The sequence below is a fragment of the Lepus europaeus genome, chromosome 19, assembly GCF_033115175.1.
Source record: "Lepus europaeus isolate LE1 chromosome 19, mLepTim1.pri, whole genome shotgun sequence".
NCBI classification, from domain to species: Eukaryota; Metazoa; Chordata; class Mammalia; order Lagomorpha; family Leporidae; genus Lepus; species Lepus europaeus.
Window position 1 is genome coordinate 56011128 of NC_084845.1, and position 18440 is coordinate 56029567.

Sequence of the window (18440 nt, forward strand, 5' to 3'; positions counted from 1 at the left end):
GCCTTTCAAATAAATAAGATAATTCTTAAAAAAAAAAAAAAAGTAACATTGTAAGACAATAGCATTGCTTGCTTTTTCCCTTTTTATTCTTGATTTTTGTTCCGTAGTGGCAATGACTTAACTTTTTAAACAGTCTTCTGTTACTTCTTTATTAGAAAATGACATCCATTTTCTGTTAATTTTTTTTTTAAAGATTTATTTATTTATTTGAAAGTCAGAGTTACACAGAGAGAGAAGGAGAGGCAGAGAGAGACAGAGGTCTTCCATCTCCTGGTTCACTCCCCAGTTGGCCACAGGATCTGTGCCAATCTGAAGGCAGGAGCCAGGAGCTTCTTCCGGGTCTTCCACGTTGGTGCAAAGGCTCAAGGACTTGAGCCATCTTCTACTGCTTTCCCAGGCCATAGCAGAGAGCTGGACTGGAAGTGGAGCAGCCTGGACTCAAGCCAGGTCCCATATGGGATGCCGGCACTGCAGGTGGCAGCTTTACCTGCTATGCCACAATGCTGCCCCCTCTACTGTTAATTCTTAGTTTGCCAGTTTTATCTGTGATCATTGCACCATGAAAGAAGACAACATAACTCTCTTTTTCTGGATAGTCTCTGCTGATGCATATTTCTGATTTCTGATACAGCCACATCATAATTTAAAAGTTAAAAAAATAATTGACACTGCTAGAATTCCCCATCTGCTGGTTTACTCTCTAAATGTCGGCAACATCTGGGGCTGGGAGAGGCCCAGACTGGGTTTGAAGCTGGAGCTAGGTACTCATTCCAGGTCTCGCACATTGGAGGCAGGAACCCTACTGAACCATCATTGCTGCTTCCTAGGGTCTACATGAACAGGATCGTGTAGTCAAGGAGTCAGGGAGAGGGAACTGAACTCAGGCACCATGATGTAGGATGTGGGTGTCTCAGCTGCTAGGCTAAATACTTGCTCCCCACACCACCATTTTTTGCTAAATTGTGTATCTGCTGGAGCTGGTATTGGTGTGCAGCACATTGAGCTGCTGCTTGTGATGACAACATCCCATATTGGAGTGCTGATTGGAGTCTTGGCTGCCCTTATCTCCTGATGGTCTAAGGGCTTGGGCCCCTGCCACCCATGCGGGAGACCTGGATATGGAGTTCCTGGCTCCTGGCTTCAGCCTGACCCAGCCTGGCTATTGCAGCCATTTGAGAAGTAAACCAGCAGATGGAGGATTTTCTCTTTCTCTCTCTCTCTCCCGCTCTCTTTGATACTCTGCCTTTTAAGCAAATCTTAAAAAATGTGTTGATGTCATAGAAGTTAAACACTTGTGTACATGCTTATGATTACAAACGCCGTTCACAGTTGAGCCTCATAGCACTCTAGGATCAGGTTTCCTTTCTGCAGCTTGCTTTTCCAGGAGTCAGGCGTTTCCCTCGAGCATTCTGATAAAGCTGAACTACTTCTTCCAGTGCGGTGACATGCATCTTATAACCGGTTTCCTCCATTCACTCTCCTTTTTTTTTTTTCTTATTAAGATTTTATTTATCTATTTGAAAGATAGAGTTACAGAAAGAGAAGGAGAGAGAGAGAGATATCTTCCATTGGCTAGTTCACTCCCCAAATGGCTGCAGTAACCCAAGCTGGACCAAACCGAAGTCTTGAGCCAGGAGCTCCTTTCAGGTCCCCACGTGGGTGCCGGAGCACAAGCACTTGGGCCATCTTCTGCTGCTTTTCCAGGCACCTTAGCAGGGAGCTGGATCGGAAGTGGGGCAGCTGGGACTCAAACCTGCGCCCATATGGCATTCCGGCACTGCAGGCTGCGGCTTTATCCTGCTGTGCCACAACACCAGCTCCCATTTACTTTCCTTTAAAAATTTTTTTAAAAAAGATTTATTTTATTTGAAAGAGTCACAGAGAGGGATGGAGGGACGGAGAGAGAGAGATCTGTTGAATCACTCTTTAGGTGGCTCCAATGACTAGGGCTGGGCCAGACTGAAGCCTGGAGCCAGGAGCTTCCTCCGCGTCTCCCATGTGGGTGCAGGGGCCCAAGCACTTGGACCATCTTCTGCTTTCCCAGGCCATAACAGAGAGCTGGACTGGAAGAGGAGCAGCCAGGACTCGAACAAGCGCCCATATGGGATGCCGGTGCTGCAGGTGGCAGCTTTACCTGCTACGCCACAGCGCCAGCCCCTCTCATAATACAATTCTTTGAGGATAGAGGTCCTGCATGGGAAGTTAGTGCACAGTGACTCCTGTTGTTAATTTAACAATTCATACTCCTGTGTATGACCATTTGCTTTCTTAGAAACCAGCTTGTGCCTGACTGGTTACTCTCCAGGTCTGCTGTAGTCATGTCTTGTGATTTCTCTGTATCATTACTCTGGGAATTCTTTTTGCTCCTCCCTTGTGAATAGCCATTATCCTCTGTTGTCTTAACTTACTCTTCATGACATCCTTTTTTCAGTAGCTTTCTGAAAAAGCCAGTTTTGGAAGTTACTTGTTTGATACTTTGCACCTCTGAAAATACCACTGATTTCCTGTTGTCCTTAGCTGATGGTCTTGGTTGTATGGTTCTAGATTGGAAATAATTTTAGCTCAGAATTTGAAAGTGTTGCCTTGTCCTCTAGCACTCAGTGATAATGTTGATAATGTCTCATGCCATTCTGATTCCCGTGCTTTGCAAATGTGACTGGGGCCACATACATCATTTATATTAATGTTCTGGAATTTTGTTGCATTATATCTTAATAGGATTGGTTTGTATTCCTCCTTTTTATTTATTTTTATTTTAAAAAAACTTTTATTTATTTGAAAGGCAAAGTTACAGAGAGAGAGAGAGAGAGAGAGAGAGAGAGAGAGAGAGAGACTGACTGACTGACTGCTGGTTCATTCCCCAAATGGCTGCAATGGCTGGAGCTGGGCTGATCTGAAGCCGGGAGCCAGGAGCTTCTTCTGATCTCCTGCGTGGGTGCAGGGGCCCAATATGGGCTATCCTCCACTACTTTCCCAGACGCATTAGCAAAGAGCTGGACTCGAACTGGTGCCCATATGGGATGCTGGCAGCACCGGTGGCTTTACCCACTTCACCACAGTGCCAGCCCCTGCGTTCCTTCTTTGGGCACATGGTTAGGTCTTTTTTGTGGAAAAACTTATGTTCATGTATCTTGATTTGTTTCTCTCTTTTGTCAAGTTCACGCGCTGGATGTTTTAAGCTAATACACCATTTCAGAAAGACTTTTCCCTCCTACCTGCCACCTTCTTTATCTGTTAGTTCTGCTGTGGAGTACACACCTTCACTTTATTTGTCAACTTTGTTTTTGCTGTCAGAGCTGCTCTTTCCAGGACCACATTTTTATTCTGTGAATATTTCTTTTCATTAAAAAAAAGGCATTCTGTTCTTGTTCCATGGGTAAAATACTTTCTTTTATTGCTCTGACTTGTTGTTTTGGGTTTTTTCTTTGACTTCTGTTTTATTTAACTCTCAAAAACTGAGTTTATAAATCGTCCTTTTAAAGTGTGCAATTCAGTGGTTTTTAGTGTTTTCATAGTTGTGTAACCATAAAAACTAATTGCAGAACACTTTTATTTTAGAAAAGTATTTACTTTTCTCTTGATTTTCATGTACTTGAAAGGCTGAGTGACAGACAAAGAGATGCAGATTGTGAGATCTCTTGCGCACACGTTCACTCCCCAAATGCTCACAGTAGCTGGGGTGGGCAGGCGGAGGTCAGGACCCAGGGACTCCATGCAGGTCTCCCTGTGTGGGTGGCAGGGATCCAGCTACTGGAGTCATCGCCTGCTGCCTCCCAGGATACGTATTAGTAAAAATCTGGAACCAGGGATTGTGCTGTGGCACAGCGGGTTAATGCCCTGGCCTGAAGTGCCGGCATCCCATATGGGTGCCGGTTCTAGTCCTGGCTGCTCCTCTTCTGATCCAGCTCTCTGCTATGGCCTGGGAAAGCAGTAGAGGATGGCCCAAGTCCTTGGGCCCCTGCACCCGCGTGGGAGACCTGGAAGAAGCTCCTGGCTCTTGATGGGCGCAGCTCTGGCCATTGTGGCCAGTTGGGGAGTGAACCAGCGGATGGAAGATCTCTCTCTCTCCCTCTCCTCTCTCTGTGTAACTCTGACTTTCAAATAAATAAATGAATCTTTAAAAAAATAAATAAAAAGTAAAAAACTGGAACCAGAAGTAGAGGCAGGATTCAAACCCAGGCACTGTGATATGAGATGCGAGCATTCCCAGCTGGATCTTACCTGCTGCGCCAGATATACCCGCCGCCAGATATACCCGCCTCGCAGAAGATTTTTATCACCTCATCAGGAAACTGGGGCCCATTAACTATTACTCCCCTCACCCCAACCCTCTTGCCCTGTGGCGACTGCAGATACTCATCATTCTGTGTCATTCATTGTTTTAGCAAATTCTCATTGTTTTAGCAAAATCCCAGAGGCAGGCTACTTAGGAAGGAAAAGAGATTTTTTTTTTTTTGTAACTCACTGTTTTGAGGTTCAGGGACGTGGTGCTGGCACAGCCTCAGCTGCGGTGAGGACCTCTTGGCTGCATCACTTCATGGTGGATGGCAGTGGTGGGAGCGAGCGTGGGAGCAAAGCGATCAGCTCACCGAGCAGGAAGCCCGCAGTGCAGCAGGGGGCCCAGTGTTGGGGTTCTGTCGCAGTCCTCTTACAAGACCTCATCCCGGTGCCCCTGAGAAAATTACCTTGATCCGTTTTGGGGACACCACTGCAGTTGACATCAGGACCTCGCACTAGGCCCGCCCTCCTTAAAGTTTTGACGCCGTCTGCCAGTGTCGCCACCCTGGGGATCAAGCTCCCAACACAGGAACCTTTGAGAGGAAAAACAGCATCAAAAGTTTTGCATCTTCTTTCTGTTTTATTTCCTTACTGTAGGTAGTTCATATACATGGAATTATACAATAAATTAGGTTTTTTTCCGGTTTTTCACTTAGCATAATGTTTCTAAGTTTCATCCATGTTATAACACGAATTGGTACTTCATCTCATTTTATGGCTGAATAGTAGTCTGTGGTGGGGTCGGTGCTGTGGTGTATTGGGTAAAGCCACAGCCTGCAGTGCTGGCATCCCATATGGGCGCTGGTTTGAGACCCAGCTGCTCATCTTCCAGTCCAGCTCTCTGCTATGGCCTGGGAAAGCCACAGAGGATAGCCCAAGCCCTTGGGCCCCTGCATCTGCGTGGGAGACCCGGAAGAAACTCCTGGCTCCTGGTTTCTGATCGGCTGAGCTCTGGCCGTTGTGGCCATTTGGGGAGTGAACTCGCGGATGGAAGACCCTCCCCACCCCCCGCCTTTGCCTCTCTGTAACTGTGCCTTTCAAATAAATAAATAAATCTTTAAAAAATAGTCTGTGGTATGGATATTTCACTTTTATTTAGCCATTTATCAGTGGATGAACAATTGTATCGTTTCCTGTTTTGGGCTATTATGAATAATCCTGCTGTGAGCATGCTGTGCAAGGTTTTTTGGTGGATACAAGTTTTCAGTTCTTTCAGAGATACATATTTATATTTTATATATAAATTCTACATATTCATAAAATTTACAGATATGCTGGGTCTTATGGGTCTTATGGTGACTCCAAGTTCAGCTTTTTGAGGAAATGCCAACTATTTTTTGACACTGCTCACCATTTTCCTTTCTTGCTAGTAATGTATTAGGATTTCACTTTCTCTGCCTTCTTGCCAACACTTCTCGTTGTTTGTCTTTTGGTTTTGTCCAATCTGGTGCATGAGAAGTGGTTCCTCATGATTTGCATTTCCCTGCTGACTAATGAAGTCCAGATCATCTTCTCATAGGGTTATTGGTCTTTTGGATGTCGTCTTTGGAGAAATGTCTGTTCAGGACATTGTCTTTTTTTTTTTTTTAATTTATTTGACAGGTAGAGTTATAGACAGAAAGAGAGAGAGAGACAGAGAGACAGAGACAGAGACAGAGAGAAAGGTCTTCCTTCAGTTGGTTCACTCCCCAGATGGCTGCCACAGCCGGCGCTGTGCCGATCCGAAGCCAGGAGCCAGGTGCTTCCTCCTGGTCTCCCAGGCCACAGCAGAGAGCTGGACTGGAAGAGTAGCAACCGGGACTAGAACCCAGTGCCCATATGGGATGCCAGTGCTGCAGGCAGAGGATTAACCAAGGGAGCCATGGCGCCGGCCCCCTTTCTTTTCTTTTTTTTTTTTTTTTTTTTAAGATTTATATATTTGAAAGAGTTACAGAGAGAGGGAGAGACAGAGAGATGGAGGTCTTCAATCTGCTGGTTCACTCCTCAAATGGCCACAATGGCCAGAGCTGAGTGGATCCGAAGCCAGGAGACAGCAGCCAGGAGCTTCTTCCGGGTCTCCCACGTGGGTGCAGGGGCCCAAGCATTGGACCATCCTCTACTGCTTTCCCAGGCCATAGCAGAGAGCTGGATCAGAAGTGGAGCAGCTGGGACTCGAACTGGCACCCATATGGGATGCTGGCACTTCAGGTGGCAGCTTTACCTGCTACGCCAGAGCGCTGCTCCCCCAGACATAAATCTTTAAAAATTTATTTGAAAAGCAGAGAGACAGACACACACACATATACATGCATACAGAGATTTCTCTCCACTGGCTCACTCCCCAAATGCATGCAACAGCTGAGGCTGGGCCCGGCAGAAGCTGGGAACTGGGATCTTAAGTCAGGTCTCCCAAGAGTGTGACAGGGACCCATGTACTTGGGCCATCCCTACTTCCTCTCAGGGCTTGTTAGCAGGATGCTGGAATTGGGAGCAGAGCTGGGACTCAAACACGGGTGCTCCAATGTGAGACATGGCTACATTAACTGCCAAACACCAGCTCCTTTTGTCATGATTTGCAAATATTTTCTCTTCTTCTTTTCACTTTTTTAAAAAGATTTATTTATTTATTTGAAAGTCAGAGTTACACAGAGAGAGGAGAGGCAGAGAGAGAGAGAGAGAGGTGTCTTCGATCTGATGGTTTACTCCCCAGATGGCCGCAATGGCTGAAGCTGCACTGATCTGAAACCAGGTGCCAGGAGCTTTCTCCGAGTTTCCCACGTGGGCACAGGGGCCCAAGGACTTGGGCCATCCTCTGCTGCTTTCCCAGGCCATAGCAGAGAGCAGGATCGGAAGAGGAGCAGCCAGGTCTCGAAACAGTGCCTATGTGGGATGCCGGCGTTTCAGGCCAGGGTGTTAACCCGCTGTGCCACAGCACTGGCCCCACTGGGTTTTTTATTGATCCATACCTTTGGAATCATATCTAAGGGAATCATACCTTAAGTGATGCATTTTTTTAAAACCTCTTTTTTTTTTCAGATTTATTTATTTGAAAGGCCGAATTACTGTTGTGGGGGTGGAGGGGGTGGAGATTCAGAGAGAGAGAGGTCTTCTTTCTTTCTTTCTTTTTTTTTTTTAAAGTGAAACTTTTTAAAATTAAATTAAGTTTTTAAAAAAGATTTTATTTATTTGAGAGAGTGAGAGAGAGAGAGACAGAGAGACAAGGAGAAAGATCTTCTATGTGCTGATGCACTCCCCAAAGGGCTGCAGCGACTGGAGCTGGGATAATTCAAAGTCAGGAGCCAGGAGCTTCTTCCGGGTCTCCCACGTGGGTGAAGGGGCCCAAGGACTTGGGCCATCTTCTGCTTTCCCAGGCCATAGAAGAGAGCTGGATCTGAAGAGGAGCAGCTGGGACTAGAACTGGCGCCCTTATTGGAGGCTGGTGCCACAGGCGGAGGATTAACCTACTGTGCTACAGCACTGGCCCTGAGATAGGTCTTTTATCTACTGGTTCACTCCTCAAATGACTGTAATGGCCAGAGCTGGGCCTATCCAAAGCTAGGAGCTTCATGCCTCCTTTGTACGTGAGTACAAGGCCCAAGGACTTGGGCCATCTTCCACTGCTTTCCCAGGCCATAGCAGGGAGCTGGATCAGAAGTAGAGCAGCCAGGACCCGAACCAGCACCCATATGGGATGCTGGCACTGGCTTTACCTGTACACCATGGTTCTGGCCCCTGTTTTATACATTTTGAATTGATTTTTGTATAAGGTGTGAGGTAAGGGTCCACCTTCATCCATTTGCCTGATAAGTAAGATGTTGCTGCATCATTTGTTGATGAGACTGATCTTTTCCCACTGAATTATCTTTGGCATCCTTGACTAAAATCTTTTGACTATAAATGTATGGGCTTGTTTCTGGACTGTAGGTTCTAGTCCATAGCTCTGTGTCTGCCTATATGCCAATACCGCGCTGTTTTGATTACTACAGCTTTGTAGTAACATTTTTAAAAAAAATTTTATTTATTTATTTGAAAGTCAGAGTTACACAGAGAGAGGAGAGACAGAGAGAGAGGTCTTCCATCCGATGGTTCACTCCTCAACTGGCTGCAAAGTTCGGAACTGCGCCGATCTGGAGCCAGCAGCCAGGAGCTTCTTCTGGGTCTCCCACACGGGTGCAGGCGCCCAAGGACTTGGGCCATCCTCCACTGCTTTCCCAGGCCATAGCAGAGAGCTGGATTGGAAGTGGAGCAGCCAGGTCTCGAGCTGGCGCCCATATGGGATGCCAGTGCTTCAGGCCAGGGCGTTAACCCGCAGTGCCACAGTGCCAGCCCCTGTAGTAACTTTTAAAATCAGAAAGTGGAGTCCTCCGATTTCATTCTTCTTCTTTAAGATTGTTTTGGGTATTCTGCATCCCTTGCATTCCCTAATGAATTTTAGGATCCGCTGGTGAGTTGCTGGAAAAAAAGATTGTTTGTTTTGATTTCTGGATCTCCTTAAACTGTTGCATTTAAACGTGAGGCACCATTAGGCTTATCTAGGAACCCAAGTCGGGGGAGCTGAGGGGTGGGGGACAGTGACCTCTCAGTTCTGAGGTCTACTTTGCCTTAACTCTCTGGATCTGCGTGGCACCGCTTCCCTTCCCTCAGCTGTGCCTTCTGGGAGACTGACAGTTCAGTCTCCTGCTTGCCATAACAGAGAGCCAACTGCTTGGCTGAGCTGGGTGGAGAAGAGACCCCAGCTATTCCTCATAGAAGCTTTTATTTTAGAAAATGCATGCCAGTGTTTATGGAAGACAAGTTCAGAAGACAATGTATTATTTTTCTGAGAGATTTGGGTACATCTAGCAGGCTTAGTGAAGGGAGAAGTTTTGGCTTTCATTAAACCCATTACTCCCTTCCGTTATGAGATCTTCTGTGTATCTGTGACCTCTGGTTATATTTTAGACATCATTCTCCCTCCTTCCTCCCCCAGGATGCATCAGACTTATGCTAACTCATTTTTTTTGTAGTCATTTGGATGCACATACTTTGCACTCCTGTTAGGGTAAGAGAACATGTCCTGAGTGCATGTCCAGCCTTCTCTGTCGCTGAGACAGGTGTGGCGTCAACACTGACCTGAGGCTCTGTAAGCCTCCTCTAGTGTTTGGTGTGCATTTGGGCCTGAGACTGCATATGTCAGGAACTGTGTCTAAGATGAGAGCCCGAGACAAAAGCTAACAGATTGGATCTGTTAGTTGTTGGGATTTGCCTTCCCTCCCATGGTTATGGTTAGATGGGAAAGCCTTTATAATTCAGAATACCTCCCTCTTAATGTCAGGGTGCTGTCGGCTTATTGGCTCTGGGACTGAAGACCAAGCCCCAGGTATAACACGGATTACGGTTAACAAATGAGGGGCTGTCATTGCGAAGGACACGAGCAGGACGAAGCCATGGCGGCCTTGTCTCTGTGTCTCCTGCTTCCCAGGTGCCTTTGCTCCTTCTGAGCCTCCTTTAGCGTTGATCCAATTGATTTTGTTGTGGGGCCATGAAGTGTGGATCACAAGGTTTGGGCTTTTTCCAATTTAACAGGCCATGTCGGGTTTTGAGTTGCATTCGCTGAGTGTTAGGAACAAAGGCTAACACCAGCTAACACCCAGGAGAACAAACTCATTTGAAAGGTACCGTTTGTTGAGTTGCCTCAGGAAAGAAAGATCCCAATAGATGTAAAGATTTTTAAAATATTCCTTTATTTTTGAAGTCTATAGATAATGAATCTCCAGCTTTTAGTGCTTTAACCCCTGTTACTAAAAACCCCGAGGCTTAATTTATAATCATTAATCTTTCCTTCATTTCTCAAGATACGATCTTTTTTCCCTTTAAAATTGTTAAATTATGAAACAGATCAAACATATAAAATGGTTCAGATACTAAGATAACAGTCATAAAAACCACCATCTGGACTTAATGAATTTGAACATTTTGCCATATTTGCTTCAGAATTTTCTTTTTAAAGATAAAATGTTGCTGAGATAGTTAAAGTTCCCTTGGTCTCCCTCCTCTCTTCAATTGTCCTGCCCTCTCCTTTGCTCCCCAGCACAAACTTCTGTTCCAACTTGGTGTGGCTGCTTCCCATCCATGCTTTTATACTGTGACTATACTTGTGTGTCCGCAGCAGCATATACAATAGTTTTGTGTAGGTTCAGGTGTATAACAGTGACATCACTGCTTACTTTTTATTCTTTCTCTTAGTTATGTTGTGTGGGATTTGCACGTGCAGATTGACTTCTCATATTTCATGTACTTTATGGCATTCCATTTTAGAAGTATGCATACATCACCATTCTCCATTTGTGGGCAGACCTTTGCTGTTATAGGCATTACTGTGATGAACATTCCTTGAACTTGGCCCTTTCTGCATATGTTGAGAATGTTTGCCTTGACAAATGCCTGAGAGTGGAATCCTGGGGGATCCTCTTTCTGGGTCTTTCATTCTACTGGAACTGGTCAGGTGGCATCCAATTTGTGGACGAGACTTCTCATGCATACGTATTGTCAGACTCCTAATGTCTTTCTAATCTGATGGGTAGTAAGGAGAGTTGACCTTTTTACTGCTTTGCAACACAAATTTAGTCTAAGAGAATTAACACATCTTTTTAAATTTCAGGAAATTGATACTCTAATGCATTCAGTAAACATTTTGGAGTTCCTACTGAGAGCCAGCTACCATTGTAGCTGACACTAGGGCTACAGGGTAACTGATGAGACAAACATCTCAGCCTTCAAGGAGCATCTGTTCTGGGGCAGGGAGACAGACATAAATACAATAAATAAAATGAGAAGCATGCTGCTACCAAGTGCTAAGGAGAAGTCAAACAGAGAAGGAAGGCTACTCGTGTGTGCGGAGGTAAGGTTGACATGGTGGTAGGGGAAAGAAGGCCCCTTAGGAAAGGGACCTCTGAGAAAATGCCTGAAGGCAGAGAGAGAATCTCCCTGGATGTGCGCCACTGAGGCAGAACGCTTCTGGACACGGAGCGCAAGTGCACAGACCTGAGGTGGGCGCAGGCCTGCACATTCCAGGAACGGCAAGGCACCCTATGTGGCAGTGGGGAGGAAGAGGAGTGGGCAAGGGGCTCAGAAAGGGGCTCGAGGGTCATTTTTGGGACTTGGAGCTTTTGCTCTGAATTAACCAGTAAGTGTCTGGCTGATTTTGCACATCAGAGTGACATGCTGTCCCATGTGCACTGAAAAGACCACCTGCTGCATTTAGAGGTCAGGTCCAAGGGGGCCAAGCACAGAAGCAGGAGAAAGAGTCATCCGAGGAGAGATCCCAGCACTTTGGACCAAGCAGACAGTAGAGGAGGGAAGACGTGGTGGGGCTTGGAAGGATTTTAAAGGTAGAACCAAGGTGATGTATGAACAGGTTGGAGAGGGTGTGAGAGGAAAGGGAGAAGAAGGAGCGAGCTCCGGGTTCTGGCCTGAGCCACTGAGATGGGGAGCAACGGGGAGCCGGTTGCAGGGGAATGTCAGAAGCTCAGTGTGGCCGGTGGATCTGAGGGTCTGAGGTCTAAGGTTGAGGACTTTACTGGGCATGGCAATTTGGGACTGTCAAGAAATAGATACTGTTTACAAACATGAAACAGGCCGAGATAACCAAGAGAAGAGGTGTAAGGGCTCCTCTTGGGTCTCTGGGTCCGTGAGGGGGAGGAGCCAGCATAGCAGCTGAGAGGTAGGGACGAGGGGTCCTGGATGCCAAAGGCTGAGGAGAGGTCCCCTGTGCTGGCCGTGGCTGGAGGCCGTGTGTGAGCAGAGGACAGAGGCTCGCCTCGGGCTGTGGGGATGCCTCCTCTCCAGCTCTGACCGGAGGGGCTCGGGTTGTATTCCTTTTGCTCTATGGAACATTTCAGAGATTTCCACTGGAAGCAAAATACTTTTCATGGACTAGTGCAGAGAAAACTTAGAATCCCCTTTAATCTTTCTGGAGGCTGCAGCTAACTTACAAATAACACACACTGTTGGGCTAAAAATCTTAAAGCCCGAAATCGTTTGGCTTTAGGTGTGCGAAATGTCAAAGTCACTGCCACGTGGCTGTAGGTGCATTCAGCCTTCACACAAAGGGCGTCCATCCCCAGAGTCCCGCAGGGAGAGAAGGGCTTCTCTCCTTGGAGTAATACAGGGAGCTAAGGACCTTGTCTTTGAAAAACAGTCTGGAGGGGCGGTCACATACAGATGGAATGCAAGAAGGCATCGCTGCTGCAGAATCCGCGGGGATTTTCTAGTATTTTACAGAGCAGTTGTTGAGTGTGGTTCTCAGACGGCTGGAGGCCCCTGAGGCTCTCCGGGGTTTGCAGGGTCAGAACTTTTTCATAACAACAGTCTTTGTTTGCCTTTTCTCTGTGATCCCTTTTGTACTGAAGCTGTAGAGGCAAAAGGCAGCAGAATTGTCAGTGCCCGGCAGGGATCCAACTCTGTTGCCTTCATCATGTCCTTCGCCACAGCAGGTCCTGAGTGACAACAGAGGAAAAAGCCAGTTTCACTGAAGAACGGCCCATCCAGGCCGGCGCTGGGGCACAGCCGCTGAGGCCTCCGCCTGTGATGCTGGCATCCCATATGGGTGCCAGTTTGTGCCCAGCTGCTTCGCTTCCAGTCCAGCTCCTTGCTGATGTGCCCGGGAAAGCAGTGGCAGATGGCCCAAGTGTTTGGGCCCCCGCCAGCTACGTGGGAGACCCAGAAGAAGCTCTGGGCTCCTGGCTTTGGCCTCGCCCAGCACTGGCCATTGTAGCCATTTGGAGAGTGAACTAGTGGATGGAAGGTCTCTTGCTCTCTCTCCATCTGTCTGTTTCTCTCTCTCTCTTTCTCTAACTCTGCCTTTCAAAATCAATAAACTGATGAAGTAGTAAAATCTATAAATTTTTATTTAGTTCTGACCCTTGAGCATATCTTTTCGATCTTCTGCATATTGTTTTTTAAGATTTATTTATTTATTTGGAAGAGTTACACAGAGAGAGAGAGAGGTTTTCCATCCGCTGGTTCACTCCTCCATTGGCCAAAACGGCCAATCTGAAGCCAGTAGCCAGGAGCTTCTTCCCAGTCACCCACGCAGGTGCAGGGCCCAAGGACTTGGGCCATCTTCCACTGCTTTCCCAGGCCATAGCAGAGAGCTGGATTGAAGTGGGGCAGCCGGGACTCAAACCAGCTCCCATATGGGATGCCGGCACTGCAGGCGGCAGCTTTACCTGCTGCAGCACAGCGCTGACCCCTCAATATTCTGTGTATTAAAATGGGAACTATGCCTAATGCACTTCTCTTGCATTTTGAAAAATAAAGGTTGTATTGAGAAAAGGCTCTTGTACAGTGTTTGAATTGGGAGCTGAGTTCGCTGCTTTTTTTGTGAAATATCATTTTTACTTAAAAAGCAACTAACAGACAAGCTAAAGTTACCAGGTTTGGGTATTTGGCAGACATTTTCTTCAAAATGAATGAAACGAGCCTGACATTTCAAGGAAAGCAACTGACAGTATTTGTTGCCAATGACAAACCATGATTTCTTAAGTGAAAATTAAAATTTTGGAACACTCATGCCTACCACCAAGAGCTCGACAGCTTCCCGGGGCTGACTTGTCTGATGAGAACAGTAGTGACATTCACAAATGTGCTTTTTTGATATTGTACAATGAAATATGTCAACATTTGGAATATCCACATCACTCGGAGAACCAGCGTTTTCCAAGTGACAAATGATGATGTCCTGAGCTTCCATAGGAGTGAAAGATCCATTCAGAGTGCAAGGTAGACTTGTGTGTGTAGCCAGAGCGGGGAGGCGGGAACTCCTGGGGACTGGTGAGGTGAAGCCTCTTCCCATGCCTCGCGGTGTCTGTGAAGTCTAGTCAGCTCTTCTGCCCAGGAACAAAGCCGGCTTCGTTGTCGCTTTGTTGTTGAGCTGGGACTTCCTCTTCGTGGATGTTGTTTTAGGCTCCTTCCTCCGGACTTGGCTACAACGTCCCTCTCTCCTTTCCTAGACTCTCCGAGACCTGCCCGGATCCAGTAGTCGTTGCCAGACAGACAGTGCCATGCTGCAAGTGGCATGGCCGTAGTTGGGCGGACGTCTGTCCCTTTAAGTTTAACTATTCAAACTCAGTTCTTCAGTTCTTGGATCTTCTTGTCAGATATTCTCTAATGGCACAGCTCTGTCTGTCTTGCAGTTCCGTGGTGATGACATGGCATCCGCCAGCTCCAGCCGGGCAGCAGTGGCCCTGCCTTTCGAGAAGTCGCAGCTCACTCTGAAAGGTGAGTGCCCTGTGCGGGGGTTTCTCTTTTCACGTCCAGCCTGGTCTCTGGGGAAGAGGTGGGATTGCTCTGCCCCTTGGCCTGGGGAGCCAAATTTTGTGAAATGGTTTGAGTGTAGCTGTTCATTCTTGGAGGATTATCTAATTGTAGCTGGGATTCTTGGAAAAAAAGGGCAGTAACTTGGAAAATGGAAAAATTAAGAGGTTTTGGCTAAAATTCTGTAACCTGGTGATTCCTTCCTGCCCCAGGGATCTTTTCTGTCTGTGCTCATCCCTCAGGTGGTCTCATCCAGCCTCATGGCTTTTAATGCTGCCAACAGAAAGTCACTCCCAGATGTGTGCCTTTAGTTTGGGCCTTTCCTCTGAACCCCAGATTGTATATACCCGTAGCCAGTTTATCATCTCCACTGGAATGTTGAATAAACATCTGGAAATTCACCATGTCCAGCGTTGGCCTTCCCACATCTTGAGTTTGGCTGGTGAGCGTGTCTGGTTGGCTCGTTCTTCAAGATGCACCCAACACCAGCCACCACTCACCGCCCTTCCCATCTCAGCTTCGTCCAGATGGCCCTAATCCCCACCCTGGATTGAGGCAGCGGTCTCCTGACCTGTGTCCCTGCTTCTGCCCTCTGCCTGCCCTCAGTGGGTTGGTCCTACAGCAGTGATCTTGTTAAAATGTAAGCTGGATCTGGTCGCTTTTCTGCTCGTACCCAGCAGATGCTCTCCATTTCTCCCCTAGTAAATCCCATGATCCCTTACGCCATGACTCCCATTTCTCTTCTGTTAATTTTCCACATTGCTTCTGCTCAGACCACACAGACTTCCTCACTCTTCATGACAAAACACTGGGCAGGCAGGCTTGTATCTCTGGGCCTTTGCACGTGCTGTATCCCCCGAGTCAGATGCTTTTATTTTGCTTCCTTGCTTTCTTGGATCTTTTTCAAAAGTCACCCTCTTCAAAGTGGACTTCCTCACCCCCTGATCAAAGCCACACTCTGCCTTGAGTTCCCCAGACCTGTCTGCCTTCCTGCTTTATATATACATATATATGCATATTTTAAGAGATTTATTTATTTGAGAGGCAGAGTTACGGACAGAGAGGGAGAGACAGAGAGAGTTCTTCCATCCACTGGTTCACTCTCCAAATGGCTGCAACGGCTGGAGCTGGGCCAGTCTAAAGCCAGGAGCCAGGAGCTTCTTTGGGTCTCCTGTGTGGGTTCAGGAGCCCAGCTTTTTGGGCCATCCTCTACTGCTTTCCCAGGTGCGTTAGCAGAGAGCTGGATCGGAAGTGGAGCAGCCAGGACTTGAACTGGCACCCATAAGGGATGCCTGAGCCACAGGCAGAGGCTTAATGTACTATGCCACAGTGCTGGCCCTCCCTGCCCTTTAGATTTTTCTTCTTGGCTTCTGTTGCTACGCAACATATGATGTATTTTTATTTATTTTCTTTAATTTGTCAATAGACTGCAAGCTCCATGAGAGCGTGCATTTTCAACTGTTTTGGTCACTGTTGATAGCTCGGCTGTTAGACCCGTACCTGACACCTGGTGGGCCCTCAGTCAGTGTTGACTGCATGACAGATGTTGCTCTGGGAGGCAGCACAGGACTGAGCAGCTGCCGTGTGGAGAGCAGCGCTCAGTGTCACAGCTCAGTCTCCACCACTGGGTGTCTGGGGGCAGCGGTTGTCTCTCAGGCGTAGTATTGAAATGTCAGCATTACCCACGGATTGAATCCATTCGTGTGGCTCCCAGTTCTTTCCTCCCCTTCAGTCCTTCAGTGCCCTGCTTGGAGTCCAGTAGCAGCAGTTTCTCGTGTGTCTGTTCCAGGGCACATCCCGGGGATGCGTCCTTGTGATTCTGAGAGCCAGGTGGCCTTCTTGGGAAGGATACGTCTTTACGTCTGAGATACGTCTTTACCAATGCAAGGTGTCATCAGACTTGAGTTTTTGTCACTTTTTTCTTTTTTTCAATAAAATGTATCTACTTATTTGAAAAGGCAGAGTTACAAAGAGAGACACAGAGAGAGATCCTCCATCCACTGATTCACTCCCCAAATGGCCACAATGGCCGGAGCTGGGCCAATCCGAAGCCAGGAGCCAGGAGCCAGGAGCCTCCTCTGGGTCTCCTATGCTGGTACAAGGACCCAAGGACTTGGGCCATTTTCTACTGCTCTCCCAGGCCATAGCTGAGAGCTGGATTGGAAGTGGAACAACCAAGACTCGAACTGGTGCCCACATGGAGTGCCGGCACTGCAGGTGGTGGCTTTACCCGCCATGCCACAGCCCCGGCCCCTGTCATTCTGTGAAAATCCTATTTTCTTGGTGCAGTTGCATTTCCTACTTCTTTAACTACAAATGTTGTTTAGCGTCTTATATATTTAAGGGCAGTTTGTGTTTTTCTGTGGATTGCCTGTTCATATTCATTGTTTCTTATTAAGGTAATGATTTTGGGGAGGGATAATCTTGAAACATCTTAATTGTTTTTCCTGGGATCTCTGGCTGCTGCAGCCCTTTTGAGTTGAGAGATGGGTTAGAGTGAATCAACAGGGATTTGAACTTGAGACTGCAGCTTTTATTGCCTTACCTGATAATTAGCAAGCCGGGGTCGAAGCACAAGCTTTCCTGTAGCACCTGGGAACATCTTGTGGCCCCTGATTTGGGGCTGTATTCTTCAGGGACACACACCAATTTCTACAGATTTCTCTGCTGCCTTTCCTCAGGGTAGATTTTCTCACTGATGTGGAAAGAACTAACTTGATAATCTAGGAGCATCTCAGTAGATGTGCATTAACTTCCAGGGATTTGCTAGTACTGTCGAGGAAATCAGTGGGGGAGAAGCAGAAAGAACAATCTGAACACCGTGGGTGGTTTTTCCTTCCATGTGTTCGATGACAGAACCCGTAGTGTAATTTGGGGGGTGTGACCATATGGTTCCTTCCATTTGCTCCATTCCCTTGGGCCTCTCCACAGTGTTCTCCAAGGGTCCCCAGGTACATTTTTAGGTGCATCAAGGCCCTTAAAGGTCAGTCATCTGTTTCACCTGATACGGAACGTGAGACTCACTCAGAAATCCAACGCTGGAGAACGTAGCGAAGCAATTGACAGGCAGCCCAGCTTTGTTGTGGTGCCTCCTAAGAGCTTTTTAAGGGTATGATTTTGGCAGATGGAATTTTTACTTTATTTGTTGACCTTAAAAACCAACTCATGAAGTGAGCATTTGGTGAAGAGTACCTAATTATGTATTTTTGGTTTGTTGTATTCTGTCAGCTTCTCTTATGGGATCCTTAATTGGGCCCTGGACCTGAAAAGCATTTGTTTCCTATTCTGCTATGGTGGATATGGTGGATATGGATGGGACAGTTGGCAAAGTTCAAGTAAGGTCTGTAGAGTAAGTTATACTGTCAAGATAGTAAAGCTCTTGCTTTTCATGGTTTTGTTAGAAAATGCCTTTGCTAGGGCCAGCATTGAAGTACAGCAGGTTTAACTGTTACCTGCAATGTCAACATCCCCTATGGGTGCTTGTTCGAGCCCTGGCTGCTCCACTTCCAATCCAGCTCCCTGCTAATGTACTTTGGGCCCCTGCAACCCAGGGGAGTCCAGGATGGAGTTCCAGGCTTCTGGTTTTGGTCTGGTCCAGCCCCAGCCATTGTGGCCATTTGTGGCGTGAACTAGAAAATGGAATTTCTTGTTTGCTCTTTCTGGTTCTCCTTCTCTCTTTGTAACTCTGCCTTTCAAATTAATAATTACATTTTAAAAAAAGATTTATTTATTTATTTGAAAGGCAGAGTTACACAGAGAGAAGGAGAGGCAGAGAGAGAGAGATGTTTTCCATCCACTGGTTCACTCCCCAGATGGCTGCAGTGGCCGAAGCTGTGCCGATCCAAAGCCAGGAGCCAAGAGCTTCTTCCAGGTCTCCCACATGGGTA

At 47.0% G+C, this 18440-nt stretch overlaps 1 protein-coding gene across 1 annotated transcript in view; it reads left to right on the plus strand.

Annotated features, from left to right (window-relative positions):
* Positions 1 to 18440, plus strand: part of WWP2 (WW domain containing E3 ubiquitin protein ligase 2) — a 150774-nt gene that overhangs the window by 6129 nt on the left and 126205 nt on the right. Inside the window, exon 2 of the mRNA XM_062176412.1 lies at positions 14433 to 14517. Coding sequence (XP_062032396.1) covers positions 14448 to 14517 — 70 coding nt within the window. The 5' untranslated portion in view covers positions 14433 to 14447. The remainder of the gene's footprint in view (positions 1 to 14432; positions 14518 to 18440) is intronic.